This window comes from Saimiri boliviensis, chromosome 17 (genome assembly GCF_048565385.1).
Source record: "Saimiri boliviensis isolate mSaiBol1 chromosome 17, mSaiBol1.pri, whole genome shotgun sequence".
Taxonomy (NCBI): domain Eukaryota; kingdom Metazoa; phylum Chordata; class Mammalia; order Primates; family Cebidae; genus Saimiri; species Saimiri boliviensis.
The window spans coordinates 12,034,915-12,051,624 of record NC_133465.1 but is presented as its reverse complement, the minus strand read 5'-3'; the positions used below and the strand labels follow the sequence as shown (position 1 = coordinate 12,051,624).

The following is a 16,710-nucleotide window of genomic DNA, read 5'->3' as shown; positions in this document are numbered from 1 at the left end:
CTTGTTGTCATCCATGACAGTATTCAGGGACTCAATCCACATTGGATCTATGTCACCATCCAGTAAAATCCACTTGGGCCCATCATGGGTAATGTTGGCAAGCTCCCGCATGATGGAAGAGAACAATCCTAAAAGGAACCACTGATACTTTATTTTCCATTTAATCATCCATATTCTTTCGCTTAAACATAGCATTCCCCCTCTAGCTACAACACACAGAAGGAGGTGTACATAGAACACGCAAAGGCAGATCAGACCTGGTTTTTGTATCTTGCTTTGCAAAAACCTGGCAGTGCCCAAGGTGCATTCTCCCTGTGCTTTAGACTTTTCATAACATCAACAAGAACAAGAACAATGCCTGATAGTACTAGCTTTTTAAGTGACAAAGTGAATCATTTCAGCAAGTAACTGTAACTTGATGAAATTACATTAAACATTTTAAGTTAGAGTTTTCATGCTTTGTAACTGCAGTCTTGCCGAATCTTGCCAAACACAGGCTTTGGAAGGAGACTCATACGATATTCATTGTCATTAGCCAAAATTTATATATTAATTTGGGCAGAATTGGTTTTTATGATATTAAAACTTCCCCAGTTAACAGCATGGCATGTCTGTTCATTTATTTGCATATGGTTTTATGGTTTTAATACATTTTTATAGCTTTTAAATGTATGTCTTTGGTTAAATGTGTTCCTAAATATCTCATGGCTTTTACTGCTACTGTGAAAGGAATTTTCTTTCTCCCCCTGTACTTCTATTTTTGGCTGACTCTTGTCATTATTGAGAAGAGTTACCTTATTTTGTGTATTTGCTTTATGTTAATTACCCTTAATAAACTTTCTTATTAATTCTAGTAATTCTTCAGTAACGTCTCATAAATATTCTAGGTACAAAATTGCATAATAAATTGAACAATAATTTCTCTCCTTTCCTCTAGCTTATTTTTTTCTCTCCTCCAATTTATACCATTTATTTCATTTTCTTGTCCTATTGCATTTTCTAGAACCCAAATAAGCAATAATGTCAACAATAGGCATCACTGACTTGTTCCTCATTTTTCATAGAGATTTACTGTATCATTATCCAGAATGACTTTGTTTTCATTTCAGCTTAAGATACAGAGCATTTATTATATTTTAGGAGTTTTCTTTTTTTCCTACTTTACTTAGAACTTCCATTAGGTATGAATTGCATTTGAAGTATCTATTTAGTGATCAAATGATTTCCCTCTTTAATTTGTCAATGTTTTATGTTAATACTGTGAAAAATAATTGTTCCGTCCTTAAATTCCTGGAATAGACTTTACATGGTCAAAGTGTATTATTTTTGAGATACTGTTTGATTCTACTTACTGATATTTTATTTAGGATTTTTGTATCTATATTAACGAGTAACATTGTTTTTTTTTGGCTCCACGTAAAAGTTGATATCAATATTATTATTGTTCTGTAAAATAATTTGAGTTATCTCTTCATAATTCTGAAATTATCTGTTTTTTGTTTTATTCTCTTTAAATTTTCCTTTTCACTAGTTTACTCAAGTTTTCTACTTTTTTTTGTTGTTGTTGTTGAGATGGAGTCTTGCTCTGTCGCCAGGCTGGAGTGCAGTGGCATAATTTCGGCTCATTGCAACCTCTGCCTCCTGGGTTCAAGCGATTCTTCCGCCTCAGCCTCCTGAATACCTGGGACTACAGGCACATGCCACCACACCCGGCTAATTTTTGTATTTTTAGTAGAGACAGGGTTTCATCATCGCTAGGATGGTCTCGATCTCTTGACCCCATGATCCGCCTGCCTCGGCCTCCCAAAGTGCTGGGATTACAGGCATGAGCCACCGCACCTGGCCCAAGTTTTCTACTTCTTTTTTTTTTTTTTTTGAGACGGAGTGTCGCTCTTGTTACCCAGGCTGGAGTGCAATGGCGCGATCTCGGCTCACCGCAACCTCCGCCTCCTGTGTTCAGGCAATTCTCCTGCCTCAGCCTCCTGAGTAGCTGGGATTACAGGCACGTGCCACCATGCCCAGCTAATTTTTTGTATTTTTAGTAGAGACGGGGTTTCACCATGTTGACCAGGATGGTCTCGATCTCTCGACCTCGTGATCCACCCACCTCGGCATCCCAAAGTGCTGAGATTACAGGCTTGAGCCACCGCGCCCGGCCAGTTTTCTACTTCTTAATGAGGAAACTGTATTAATTTATATTTTTCTAGGGGTTCATCTATTTCTTTTAGTTTTTCAAGTATGTGTCATTAATTAAATATCTTCTGCTGCTTTAGTCTTGTCTGTTAATTTCTTTTTTTTTTTTTTTTTTGAGACGGAGTTTCGCTCTTGTTACCCAGGCTGGAGTGCAATGGCGTGATCTCCGCTCATCGCAACCTCCGCCTCCCGGGTTCAGGCAATTCTCCTGCCTCAGCCTCCTGAGTAGCTGGGATTACAGGCACATGCCACCATGCCCAGCTAATTTTTTGTGTTTTTAGTAGAGACGGGGTTTCACCATGTTGACCAGGATGATCTCGATCTCTTGACCTCGTGATCCACCCACCTCGGCCTCCCAAAGTGCTGGGATTACAGGCTTGAGCCACCGCGCCCGGCCTGTTAATTTCAAATTATATGTATATTTACCCTTTTCCCGCATTAATTACTCACACAATAGATGTATCTTATTGCTCTTTACAGAACCATTATTTACATTTATTTATCTTTTACATCTTTTTGTGTTCCTCCTAGTGACTAATTTCAGCTTTTATCAATTCATTTTCCTTCATTTTCATTGTGTTTAGTTTGAATAATTTCTTATGACAAATATTAACTTCCTTTACTTCTAGCCTACCTTTTATAATAAAGTGAGTTGAAAAAGTTTTCCCTTACAGGTTTTAGATGAATCCCATAGGTTTTCTTGTATGAAGTTTTTTTTATTGTGTCCTAGACAGGTTGCAATTAAATTTTCTTTTTGATACAGGAATTAAGAGCATTTCTTGATTTGCAAGTAGTAAAATCATTTTTGGTGACTTTCTTGCTATTTTTTTTAAATTGTGTTCTATTGTTATCAGAGAATGTGAACTGTAAATTGATGCTGTTGAATTCATTATAGTTTTCTTTGTAGCCAATTATATTTTTAATTTTTGGAAATGTTACATGAACCAACCAGGAAAGAATTACTTTCTATTTATGTGATGAAAAGTTCTGTAACTTTGTATTATGTTGAGTTTAGTGATATAATTGCCAATTCCTTTATGTGCTTATTTTTCTGTTCACTGGAATTTTGAAAATAAAAAACAAATAACAAATAAATAACATTAAAATAACTTTTATATTTGTACTCTTTTAAAGTCCTCCTAATATATATATATTTTAAGACATGGCAGTCTCACTATGTTGCCTAGGCTGGTCTCAAACTCCTGGCCTCAAGTAATCTTCCCGTGTTGGCCTCCCAAAGCCCTGGGATTACAGTATAGGAATGAGCCACTGTACCTGGCCCCTAAACATTTTTAAGGGCTACATTCCATTTACTTTGAAGTTATCTTGGTTAGTGAATACAGACTTGTGATTATTATATCTTCCTTGTCAATTTCCCCAAATTTAATGTATAAATCGAATAAAATTTTAACTAGAATTCAGAGTTAAAATTTTTAAATTACGTTATTGAGCATACATTTAATATAAAAAAAGAAGTGCTTGAAACAAGACAATTAAAAAGATTATTGAGGAGGGACTTACCTCATTGGATATTAAAATATGTTATAAAATGATTATAACTGAAATAAAATGATATTAGTATAGGATTAAATAAAGAGGTGAGTCAAACAGAATAGAAAGCCCAGAATCAGATCTCAATATACATATGGAATTTAATAAATGACAAGCTGGTATTTAAATTCAGAGGAAAATGATAGTTCAGTAACTGGTGTGGTTATAATCAATTATCCATCTGGAAGAAAATAAAGTCGATTTTGTACCCTACCTCATACTAAGCCCTAACATAAATTCCAGATGGATAAAAAATGTTAATGTAAAAGAATCTTTTTTGACTAAATTTATGATAGTTTATCAGCAGCTGAAGAGTTATAAACTAATAGAAGTTCCATATGCTAAAAAGACTAGACAGACATAATTTCCTTTGCTAAAAAGAGCATGGCAAAATAAAGTATATATAGACAAAGAATAGGTTGGAAAAACATTAGCAATGCATGTGACAGATAAAGGGTTAATATCTTTGATATACACAAACTCTTACAAACTGACAAAAAACAACATGAAATAACATGAGCAAATTACTAAGATTAATAATAAGAAAAGATACTAAGTCTCCCTAACAGCAAAATAAAAATTAGACGCTGGTTGCTAAATCTCTGTGTTCTACACCTCAGATGAAAGTTCCTAAATGAGAGAAATCCAGAGTTTGACCCCATGTGGTCATTGAAACATCAGAAGGGAGCTGAAATTTCCTCATTTCAGAAGCCACATAGGTTTTAGAAAGAGGTCCTTATCAGCTCAGGGATCTCTCTTTTTTTCTGCTCTCTTCCAGTGCCAAATGACCCTTTACAATGTCTACTGGTGATGTTTAGTTCTTCGAAGGTAAGGCTGAGATCAGCACCCAGCAAACACAGGATTGGGGTCCTCTGAATCACTGTAGAGGGGAATATGGTACTAGGGGCCCTCCTGGGATTTAACAGAAAATCATCAGGGACCTGGTGTGGCCACAAGGTTCTGTAGCATGCGGCTTCCCTATCACGGCTGGGGCAACACTGAATAGGGGAGTGGTGTCCTTTGCAGGAAGTCAGACAGTACCACTTCTTTGGTAATGAGCCATGGGCTTCCCTACCCAACACATGCTTTGAGTCTACTGCCAGGCAGTGTTTTTTTTTTTGTTTGTTTGTTTGTTTGTTTTTGAGATGGAGTCTCACTCTGTTTCCAGGCTGGGTGCAGTGGCATGATCTCAGCTCACTGCAATCTCTGCCTCCTGGGTTCAAGTGATTCTCCTGCCTCAGCCTCCCAAGTAGCTGGGACTATAGGTGCATGCCACCACGCCCAGCTAATTTTTGTATTTTTAATAGGGACAGGGTTTCACCATGTTGGCCAGAATGGTCTCGATCTCCTGACCTTGTGATCCACCCATCTCGGCCACCCAAAGTGCTGGGATTACAGGCGTGAGCCACTGCACCTGGCCGGCAGTGTGAACACTGTGCCATGGCTCATGCTCCAGAATCAGTGACTACAGCTGAATGCCTGCACTGCTTTATCCTCTTTAAAGGCACTCTCCAGAAGGAGGAAGTCCCCAAAGAGAAAGAACATCTGAAAAACTAAAGTTCCTCTCCAAGCCAAAATTGGGTTTCTTCCTTTCTACTGGCCTTTTCATCGCCTTCTGCAGTCCCAAACAGATCAGTCCAATGTTCTCTTCTGCAATTCACCCAACTGCATCCAAGTGCACCACAGGGACAACAAAGACTTTCTCCTGGGAGAATCCCACTCTTACCATCTTTCCATTCTCGCGTGGCTGGATTGATGATGCCAAAGAGCTCATCATTTGTGACTGCTTTGGGATTGAGGTCAGTCCAGACAGGGCGCCGTTTCATGATCTGATAGGTCTTGTGCAAGGACCTCAGAACCTGTGACTTGCCTGTACCAGCGCCACCCACCACGAATACAGAGTGCCGCACAGCCAGGAGCTCCTCCAGCTGGACCACCTGGGGAGGCAGGAAATTCAGCCAGCGGGACCAGCCTGTGACTCACCTCTATCCCAACTGCTCTCCCGTGAGCCCAGCTGGTATCTGAAGTGAGACCTGAAGTCAACAGAGGAAGAAGTATCCACCCCAAGAATGTGAGGAGGTCTGAAATATATGGGCAACATGATACATTTGTTCACATATTCATCATTCAGTGATATAATTATTAGTTACCAACCAAGTGCTACAGAGTGTGCCAGGTGGAGGATTCAGATGCGATCCTGCCCTCCGTGATCTTATAGTATGGTGGAGAAGAAAGTCACGTTGACAAATTATTCTAAGGTAAGATGGCAAATAAATACTATCTTAGAGGTATTTATAAGGTGCTGTGGAAATAGAGAGAGAAGGGAACAACTGATTTTGTACAGTTGTAGTACAGATAAAGCAAACAAGAAAGGCTTCATAAAGGCGGGATATTTGAACAAGGGCTCCAGGGATGAATAGGAGTTTACCCAGAAGATGAGCAGGAAGGAAATTCCGGGCAGAGGCAGCAGTACAGACAAAGGCTTGCAGTGTGACAGAGTATGATGTGGTTGGTTGGCCAGGTAGTTTGGTGAGGCTGGAGTCAGGAGTCCCGTGAGGACAATCAAGGCACTGAAGGTCTCATCACTCTTGCACTGGCTTGCCTCTAGGTGTAGCTTTCCACACGGTTGCAGGAGCACACTTACTGGAATAAAAATCTGACCAGCCACTGCCTTCACTCTGTCCCATTCATTGTTCTCCATGGCTTTGGCGGTGAAATACAAATCCTTAGATTGGTTCTTAAGGTCCTTTTGCAGTCCGGCCAACATCAGACTCCACTCTTATTTCTTATCCTGCAACACACAGAGTCCAGCCGGAGAACTACTTGAGCTCTTAATTTGTGCTTTTTCCTGTAACTCTTCCGTCTGTTCAGAAGTAACTTTCAGCCGGGTGAGGAGAGAGTTGGGAAGAGCCTCCAAGGAGGCTTCAGCTCAGATATGCATGAAAAAGAGTCAACCATGTGAAGGGCAGCAGGGAAAGCCATCCCAGGTACAATAACCATGAGTGCAAAAGCCTTAAGTTCAGCATTAAGCTTAGAGGGCTGAAAGACCAGGGGCAAAAATGGGTGAGTGGCATGAGATGAGATAAAAGAGGCAAGCAAGGGCCAGAGAGAGAGAGAGAGAGATGCAGAAACTGGTAGTTGGAATTTCATCCTAAGTATGATGGGAAGCATTTGGAGGGTTTTTTTTTTTTTACATTGTTGAGTGGCTTTTAATTTTTATTTTATTTATTTAACATTTTAAAATTATACTTTAAGTTCTGGGGTACATGTACAGATTGTGCAGGTTTGTTACATAGGTACACATGTGCTACAGTGGTTTGATGCACCCATCCCCCTCACCTACATTAGGTATTTCTCCTAATGTTATCCCTCCCCAATCCACCCAACCCCTACTATCCCTCTCCTAGGCCCCCAACCCCATGGCAGGCCCTGGTGCATGATGTTCCCCTCCCTGTGTCCATGTGTTCTCATTGTTCAACACCAACTTATGAGTGAGAACATGTGGTGTTTGGTTTTCTGTTCTTGTGGCAGTTTGCTGAGAATGATGGTTCCCAGCTTCATCCATGTCCCTGCAAAGGACATGAACTCATCCTTTATGGCTGCATAGTATTCCATGGTTTATATGTGCCACATTTTCTTTATCCAGTCTGTCATTGATGGGTATTTGGGTTGGTTCCAAGTTTCTGCTATTGTGAAGAGTGCCACAATAAACACACATGTGCATGTCTTTATAACAGAATGATTTCTAATCCTTTGGGTATATTCCCAGTAATGGGATTGCTGAGTCAAATGTTATTTCTATTTCTAGATCCTGGAAGAATTGCCACACTGTATTCCACAATGGTTGAACCAATTTATACTTCCACCAACAATGGAAAAGCATTCCTATTTCTCCACATCCTTTCCAGCATCTGTTGTCTCCTGATTTTTAATGATTGCCATTCTAACTGGCCTGAAAGGGTATCTCAATGTGGTTTTGATTTGCATTTCTCTAATGACCAGTGATGATGAGCTTTTATAAGTGTGTTTGTGGCCGCATACATGTCTTTTGAGAAGTGTTTGTTCATATCTTTCGCCCACTTTTTGATGGGATTTTTTTTTCTTGTAAATTTGTTTAAGTTCTTTGTAGATTCTGGATATTTGTCAGATGGATAGATTATAAATTTTTTTCCCCATTTTGTTGGTTGCCAGTTTGTTCTAATGAATTTCTTTTGCTATTAAGTTTAATTAATAGCAAAAGAAGCCTTCTAACAGGTCTCCTCATCTGAAAGGGTGTGCCTTCCAGTTTTATCCTTCAATATCATGAGCCAGCTCAGCTGTAGAGACCCCCACTCAGGTGGCACTGAAGGAACTGAGAGGCAGATTCCCAGATAGAACAGTAAAGTGGGTCTATCCTGGGAGCCAACAGCCTACTGAGCTGAGAGCCTCAGGGGCTGACAGCATTCCAGGCTGAAGGCTGAAGCTCTTTGGTTTAATTTGAAAGCTCTTAAGTTTAATTAGATTCCATTTGTCTATTTTGGTTTTTGTTTCCATTGCTTTTGGTATTTAGTCATAAAGTCCTTGCCTATGCTTATGTCCTGAATGGCATTGCTTAGGTTTTCTAGAGTTTTTATGGTGTTAGGTCTTATATTTTAATCTTTAATCTTTAATCTTTAATCTGGAGTTAATTTTTGTCTAAGGTATAAGGAAGGGATCCAGTTTCAGCTTTCTGCTATGGCTAGCCAGTTTTCCCAACACCATTTAATAAATAGAAAATCCTTTCCCCATTGCTTGTTTTTGTCAGGGTTGTCAAAGAGCAGATGGCTGTAGATGCATAGTGTTATTTCTGAGGACTCTGTTCCATTCCATGGGTCTATATGTCTGTTTTGGTACCAAAACCATGCTGTTTTGATGACTGTAGCTTTGTAGTATAGTTTGAAGTCAGGTAGTGTGATGCCTCCAGTTTTGTTTTTTTTTTTTGGCTTAGGATTGTCTTCGTTATGCAGGCTGTCTTTTGGTGCACTTGGAGGTTTTAAGCATGAAATTGACCTGAGGTCACTGCATTAGGAAGGAAGGAAGGAGCAAGAAAAAAGAAAGACAAAAGGAAGGAAAGAGGAGGAAGAGGGAGAGAAAGAGAGAGATGGTACTCTGGCTCCTGAATGGAGATTGTATTATATTTCTAGACTTTTGTTTGTTTGCATAAACAGGGGATGTAACAGAGATGCCATACTCAATACAGGAAAGATTTTAAATTGCTTTCTAGATCCATTATCTTTTCTTTTTTTACTTCAACAACTTTAGTGAGACATATTTTGTGTACCATAAAATTCACCCTTTAAAGTGTACAACGGAATAACTTTTAGTATCTTCACATAGTTGTGGAACTATCAGTACTACTCCAATTTTAGAACATTTTCATCACCCCTAATAGAAAACCCCATACCCATTAGCAGTCAATCCCCACTCCCACCTTACCTCTGTTCTATGCATCCCCTGGTCTACTACTTTCTGCCTCTAAAGAGTTGTCTGTTCTGTACATTTTATATAAATAGAATCATATAATGATGTGGTATTCTGTGACTGGTTCATTTTGACTTAGAATGATGTTTTCAGTTATGTTGTAGAATGTATAAACATTGTATTTCTCTTCTTCCCCAAGCTTTATTAAGGTATAATTCACAAATAACTATTGTATATATTTATGGTGTATAATATAATGTTTTGATATATGTATACATTGTGACATGATTAAATCAAAGTAATTAACATACATATCACCTTACATACCTACCACTTTCTTGTGCTAAGAACATTTAAGGTCTACTCTCATTGCAATTTTCAAGTATGTAATAATCTTTTTAATTATTGTCATCATGCTGTACAGTGGATCTCCAGAACTTATTCACGTGTTTAACTTGAACTTTATACAATCCTTACAGACAAACCCAAAGTAATGTTTGACCAAACATCTGGGCACTCTGTGGCCCAGATAAATTTACATGTAAAATGAAGCATCATAGTCCCCACAACCTAGAAGTTTGATAAAACACATAAGAGCTTTCAGCTCATTACTTTGAATAAGTATTCTTGCTTTGAATAAGTTTACTTTTCTTAAAGTTCTCTGTTCTCTGAGACTACTGACTTCCTGCCCTAATCTGAACTGATTGCTTTCTAGGCCTGCTAACAGCTGTCATTTCAGGTTTTTTTTTTTCTCAATTCTTGAATTTTTTGAATCTCACAATATTTTTCTTGTTTTTCATTCTTGTTTTGCTGTAGTATGTCCTTAAGTAACTTACTCAAAGAGGGTGTATAAGAAGTAACATTTATAAATCTGTAAATAGCATGAATGATAATTTGGTTGTACAGAATTCTAGTCTTGAAATCATTTCCCTTAAGTTGAAGGAATGGTTTTCTTGTTCTCTAGTATCCGGTTTAGCTGATAAGAGATTCTGAGTTCCTCCTGAATTTCATTCCTTTCCTGGAGCACTTGTTGATATGGTTTAGCTTTCTTCGTATCTCCACTCAAATCTTGAACTGTAATCCCCATGTGTCCGAGGGAGGTGATTGGATCATGGGGGCGGTCTCCCCTATGCTGTTCTTGTGATAGTGAGTTCTCATGAGAGCTGATGGTTTTATAACCGGCATGGTGCAGGGAGGAGGTGTAGTGTGCAGAACAGAGCGTGGCGTCTGAACTTAGACTTCATTTCAAGCCCAGACCCCTCCACCTGATTTGTAGTAGAACATTATTTAAATAGAGCTGTGATAAATGTTACAAAGGAGTAATGCACGGTACAAGGAACACAAAGAGTGTCTGCAGCTCTTTTTTCCCCCTGTACTCTTTCTCTCTCTTTTCCTGCTGCCTTGTGAGGAAGGTACTTGCTTCTCCTTTGCCTTCTGCCATGACTCTAAGTTTCCTGAGGTCTCCCCAGCACTGCAGAACTGTGAGTCAATTAAAATTCTTTCCTAACTACCCAGTCTCTGGTATTTCTTTACAGCAATGTGAGACTGGACTAATACACTTGTACTACTTCCTCACTCAACTAGGAGACTTAAGTCTTGTCTCTTGACTCTTGACCTCTGAAATTCCATGATGATATGTCAATGCACAGATCCATTCAAAGTCATTCTGCTCAGTTCTGTCTTTCCAATGTTGATACATGTCTTTCCAGCTCTAGTTAGCTTTCTGATCCTTTTCTAGAATTCTTACTGGTAACATGTTAGATAACCTAAATTGATCCTCTATATATCATCTAGCTTCTCACATTTTTTGTCTCTGCGTGTGTGTGCATGTGTGACTATTTTACCATATGAAGACACATAATACATAATACTGTTGATAGCTTTATCCTGGGAGGGTGCCTTTGACTTTATCTTTCCATCCTTTCACTGAATTTTGAATGCCATCAATGACACAATTTTACATTTAAAAGAGGTCTTTATAATTCTCTGATAGTGCTTTTTGTTTTTACAATGGCATCTAATTCTTGTTTGATGGATATCATTTTCATTATTTCCTTCAAAGATGTTAATTAGAAGTTTAAAAATGTTCTCTTTGTTATTTTCACTGGTTGTTTTTGGTGTGTGTTTGTGTCTGTGTCTGTGTCTATCTGTCTTTCTGTCTGTTCATCTGTCTTTATCTCACATGTTGTTGGGTTTCTCCAGTATCTGTTAAGCCTCAAGGTTAAATAGATTGCTGCGCTGTGTTGTCTAGGAGACAGAGAGGGGTGTTCTCCTCTGCTAGTCTCTATCCAGGGTAGTAGGATTGAGTGGAGGCTCTGTAGATGTGGCCACACCTTGGCCTCTGTCTTTGTCCTTCCATTCGTGAATGAATGAGCAGAGAGTTTGCACTCGGGCTGAGGTACCCCAAACAGAATGGAAGGGCTATAAAGTAAAGATCCTCCAACTTTTCCTATATTCCCGCCATGCGTTCCACATTGTGGGTCTTTAGCGAAGAGCTATTGAAATGAATTGAGTTATTATTACTAACTAGAAACATATTTGTACATCTGAAACAACCCTTTGGATTTTGGATGAAGGTTAACTCATTGTCCAGGAAAATAAGTAAGAGAGAAATCCTGGGAGGAAAACCACATGTACCTTGAGCACAAAGTTGTCCTCAGCCTGGAGCTTCAGATCCACTATCGCTTTCCTAACCAGAGCTTCGAAGTTGAGGTCTCTCCTCCGGGGGACATCCAGGGCAGGAAAGAGGTCCCCAATCAGGCCCATGAATATGGGCATGTCATCTGTGACAATCTTGGGGATGTTGAAGTCCCGCAAGGAGCGCATCAGGACTTGGTCCTCAGGCCGGTCAGGGTCTCCTCGCTTCAGGGATCCTGCCACCACCAGCACAGACTTGATGGCTCGCAGGCCCCAGTCGTAGTGATCCTGTGGGCAGTGTTAGACCAAAGTGGCAGAGAGACAGGACACCATGTGCTGCAGTGACTGTCTGCAGAATCACAGATAACCTATCAACATTAGGTCATTTCTGAAGCCTGGGCAGAGACGTGGGAAGTGATGAATGACTTAGAAAATCATGTTCCCAGAATTCTAGTTCTTGGTCTAACACCGGCTACATTTCCAGTTGGGATGACGGCAGGGCAGACACAGAACATACAAGTGATTTGGGGGGGCAGAAGGATCAAACAGAACCATTCTCAAACCTCTCTGGCTACTCTCTGCACACTCAGCAGGTAGAATTGGAAGGGCTGTCAAGGAGGAGGCCATGTTAGCTCTTAGAGATGGTGGAAGCTGAGCTTACATGTGCCATCTTGGAGGTCTTCACATTCTGTGGGAAAAGAGGTTTAAAAAATAGCTCCTTAAAGTGGGTTTTATGAGAGACGAACCCCCTGGTCACAGTGCTGTACGTAGGGTCTGTGGGAGAGTGGACCACACTGCTGATGCCAGGCTTCAGGCAGCATGGCATGGAAAGGAGCTGTAGCATGCAGAACACAGTATGGAGTATAAACTCAGAAAGACTTCTGTTCAAGCCCCAGCTCCTCCACTTGATTCGTAGCAGATTGTTATTTAATTAGAGCTGTGGTAAATCTTACCAAGGAAAAATGCAATGTGCAATGACAAAGAACATAGTGGCTGTACTGAGGATATGGATCAGACTTCCTTAGGAAATGGCATTAAAGAAGACCCTGAAGGAGTAGAATTCAGTCAGGCACAGATGAGAAAGAACTGCAGTCAAGGCAAGTGAGAACAGGATGTCCACAGGCTCAGGTGACAAGACAATCAGTTTCAAAGAACTCTAAAAAGATCAATGGCCGGGTGCGGTGGCTTATGCTTGTAATCCCAGCACTATGGGAGGCTAAGCTGGGTGGATCACCTGAGGTCAAGAGTTTGAGACCAGCCTGGACAACATGGTGAAACTCCGTCACTATTAAAAATACAAAAATCAGCCTGTGTGGTGGCGCACGCCTGGAATCCCAGCTATTTGGGAGCCTGAGACAGGAGAATTGGCTTGAACGCAGGAGGCAGTTGTTGCAGTGAGTCGAGATCACGTCACTGCACTCCAACCTGGGTGACAGAGTAAGACTCTGTCTCAAAAAAAGAGAAAAAATCAATGGAGATGGAGCACCACATGACAAGGAGAGAGTCGTGAGCTGCTGCTGTCAAGGTAAGAGGAGACAGAATACCCTGCAGTCTAGCAAAGAGTGATAAGGACATTGGTCTCTATCCTGGGACCAGTGAGGAGCATTTTTAAATAATCACTCTAGCAAGTGGCTAAAGCACAGATCCAAGGAATTAGAATAAAGGTGGAAAAGCTAGTAGAAAGGTAGTTGCAATAGTTTAAGCAAAAGATATGAGTGTTTGGAACACAAGTGGTAGCAATGAGTAGGGGGGAAGGAAATGAGACTTATTTGAGAAATATCCAGAACATAGAATTATTAAGGGCTCATTTAAAATTATATCTAGGACCACGAAAGAGGAAACGGTTCAGGGTAATTCCCAGGGTCCTAGAGTTAGCAAATGAGTGAATGAGGGGTCAATACTGAAGCTGAAAACAGGAGAAAGAAGCTTGGGCTGAGAGCTAACAGAGATCAGCTTTAGACGTGCTGAGCTGGAGGAGCTTTTTAAACACTCGGGGGAGCTGTGGTACAGATCATTGAATGCACAGGTTTAGAGCTCAAGAGAGAGGTTTGGGATGAAGCCATAAAAGCGGGAGTCCCTGGCCTAGAAGTCAATGTTGGGGAAGAACCTAGAGAGAGGATACAATGAGAAAAGAAGTATGAGGAAAATAGGATTTTCTGCATCTTGGACTGACTTCACAGGCCTGAGAGAGCCTGTGCTATGGCAGTAAAGGTGATCAAAACAAGATAATCCCAACGCTCATGGAGGACAGCACAGGGAAGCTTGGACATTGACCCTTGAAGAAAAGAAATTCTCCATTCAAGGCGGAAACCTTGCAGGTACTTGGTCATGTTTTGCTAAGGTGCAATTTTCTGTGAATTTCCTCGTCTTAGTGGGAAGCTACAGGTAACAATGAGAAGCTCAAAGCTGGTTAACACCTAACCTGCTTCCCTCCCCCTCCCTATCTATGTCCCTTCAGGTACAGACCATTTACTCCAGGGTTTTTTCTTAGCCACTGTAAGGTCCCTCATAGGATACTGGTGTCTGTGAGGTGTTGCTAAGTATTCTATTAAAAAATGGAGTTTTGAGGTTAATTTTGAAAAATGCAGTGCTAAAAATTGAATATAAATCTTTACTGTTAAAGTGTTCACAGCTTTTGATATGCTTATGGGCACAGTGACTCTCTAAGAGAAAGCATGTGTTCCTAATACATTTGTTCCAGAACCTTTCCAGAGCTGGGGCTATTGCACGGTGCTTGGTCATCCAACCTACCTGTTTGGAGAGAAGCTCTTTGCACAACTGATAAAGAGTGATGAACTTTCTGGCTAATGACCGGGCTTCGAGGAATCCTTCTGCCACCAGCATGATTTCGCAGATCAACTCAAAGTCTGGAACCACCATTGCACAAGGCCTAAGTATAGGGAGACAGAAAGCCTAGTCAGTTTCCCAAGTACAGCGTTGAAGAGGAGACTGCAAGAAAATAGATACTGGCCGAGATCACACATGGAGGCATCTGTGAGTGCAAAAACTCATAGAAGGACATGAGCCATTATTTCATCTAAGACATTCAATTTATTCTACATGCTGCTGCAGTTAGCATGAAGACTTTCAACTTAGAGATGAGTTCACTAAGGATAAAGAGAATGAAGTCTCTTCCCCAAGGTGATGGATACTGTTAGCAGGCAGGTGCAGACTTGGAGCTCCCACTCAAGTCTTGTGACTCGAATTCAGTGTGTCTTACACAAGGGATAGATTAGTCAAGCAGGTTGTCTACAATAGATTTGAGGCTTAGAAAAAGGAATTGAGTTTCTCTACATATCTATGAGAAACTGAGAGTCCCCCTATTTGTTTTCAAAATGTGTGTCTCCTCTAAGCTTGGACACCCAGGGCTTATCCTGTATTTACTTGAATATGAATGTAAATTTCTCATGATGAGGTGTAAAGTATGTATTAAGTTGGTACAAAAGTAATTGTGGGGTTTTTTTTGTTTGTTTGTTTTTGTTTTTTGCCATTACTTTCAAGAAACTGAGAATTCCCCTACTCTTTACCCTCAGAATGTGTGTCTCCTCTAAGCTTAGACACCCAGGGCTTATCCTGTACTTGTCTGAATACAAATGTAAATTTCTCACGATGAGGTCTAAAGTATGTATTATGTTGCTGCAAAAGTGATTGCAGTTTTTGGCATTACTTTCAATGGCAAAAAATCCAATTACAATTGCACCAAGCTAATACTTATTAACCCTACTTTGACACAGAATATACAATAATACAGAAAGGGATTTATAGAAGGCTTTGTTGTGATTTTGCTTTCCTCTGGCACTAAAAACATTTGATTTTAAAAGTACATTTTATTAATTTGTTAGATATGTCATAGGAGCCTAAGGTTGCTACATATCTTCAATTGCATTTTCCCTACACTGATATAACATTTTCAAAAACATTTCATTCAAGCATATTTTTTTCTTGAAATAGTTTACATTCTATTCAAATTCAAAGGAGCAACCAAATACTGAAATTCTCAAAATTATTTTGCAACCTGAACATAAGGGTAAATATACATTTGTACAACAGCACATTATGTGGTCATGAAAAATAGTGGTGTGAAAGAAAAATTATACAATGACACAAGGAAACATTAGTTAATGAAGTAGGATACTAGAGTAACTAGGATACTATATAGAGTCTGATCCCAATTTTGAAAAAGAAATACTCTACTCATAGAGTATTGAAAAGAAAAATGCCAAATGGTTACACTGGTGGTCCCTGGATAACAGGACTGGGGACAGGAGGAACAGAGGCTCTGGGTTCAAACTCTGCATTCTGCCACTTACTAGCTGGTTCACTAGCTAATCCTAGTAACTAGGGTTACTACCCTGAGGAGTTTGCTGAACGCATCTGTTTTCTCACTGGATACTGGAGAAACTAGTACTATCCACCTCGTACGGTCTTTGAAAAAATCAAATGTAAAAGTAGATGTCTGTACTTACTGTTTTGAAAAATGTTTGTTTATTTCCAGATTTCCGTTTCTGGATATATGGTATGGACTGAATCTTGTGTGCCCCCCAAATGCAATGTAATGCTATTTGGAGATGGGGCCTTTGGGAGGTCATTAGGTCATGAGGGTAGAGCACTCATGAATGGGATTAATGCCCTTTTAAGAAGAGGCCAGAGCTAGGATACAGCAAGAAGGTGGCCGCCTGCAACCTGGAAGAGCACCCTCACCAGAGCCTGACCATGCTGGCACCGTGCTCTTGAACTTTCAGTCTCTAGAACTGTGGGAAATGTCTGCTGTTCAGGCCACCCAGACTGTGGTGTTTTTATTATAGCAGCTTGAACTAGCAAAGACAATTCCAGCAAGCAAAAAATTTCAGGAAAAATAAAAAAGGTAAAGAATTCTTATCTGGGTGATAA

At 40.1% G+C, this 16,710-nt stretch overlaps 1 protein-coding gene across 8 annotated transcripts in view; it reads right to left on the bottom strand.

The window, feature by feature from the left end:
- The window catches only part of DNAH9 (dynein axonemal heavy chain 9), a 346,949-nt gene that overhangs the window by 200,632 nt on the left and 129,607 nt on the right, over positions 1-16,710 (bottom strand). For 7 of the 8 annotated variants that reach the window (XM_039476345.2, XM_074388185.1, XM_010339862.3 and 4 more), the window contains 4 exons: positions 14,572-14,710; positions 11,821-12,108; positions 5,471-5,681; positions 1-128 (listed from right to left, as the gene is read on the bottom strand). In XM_039476345.2, coding sequence (XP_039332279.2) covers positions 1-128; positions 5,471-5,681; positions 11,821-12,108; positions 14,572-14,710 — 766 coding nt within the window. The remainder of the gene's footprint in view (positions 129-5,470; positions 5,682-11,820; positions 12,109-14,571; positions 14,711-16,710) is intronic. The other variant, XM_074388186.1, reaches the window with a different exon arrangement.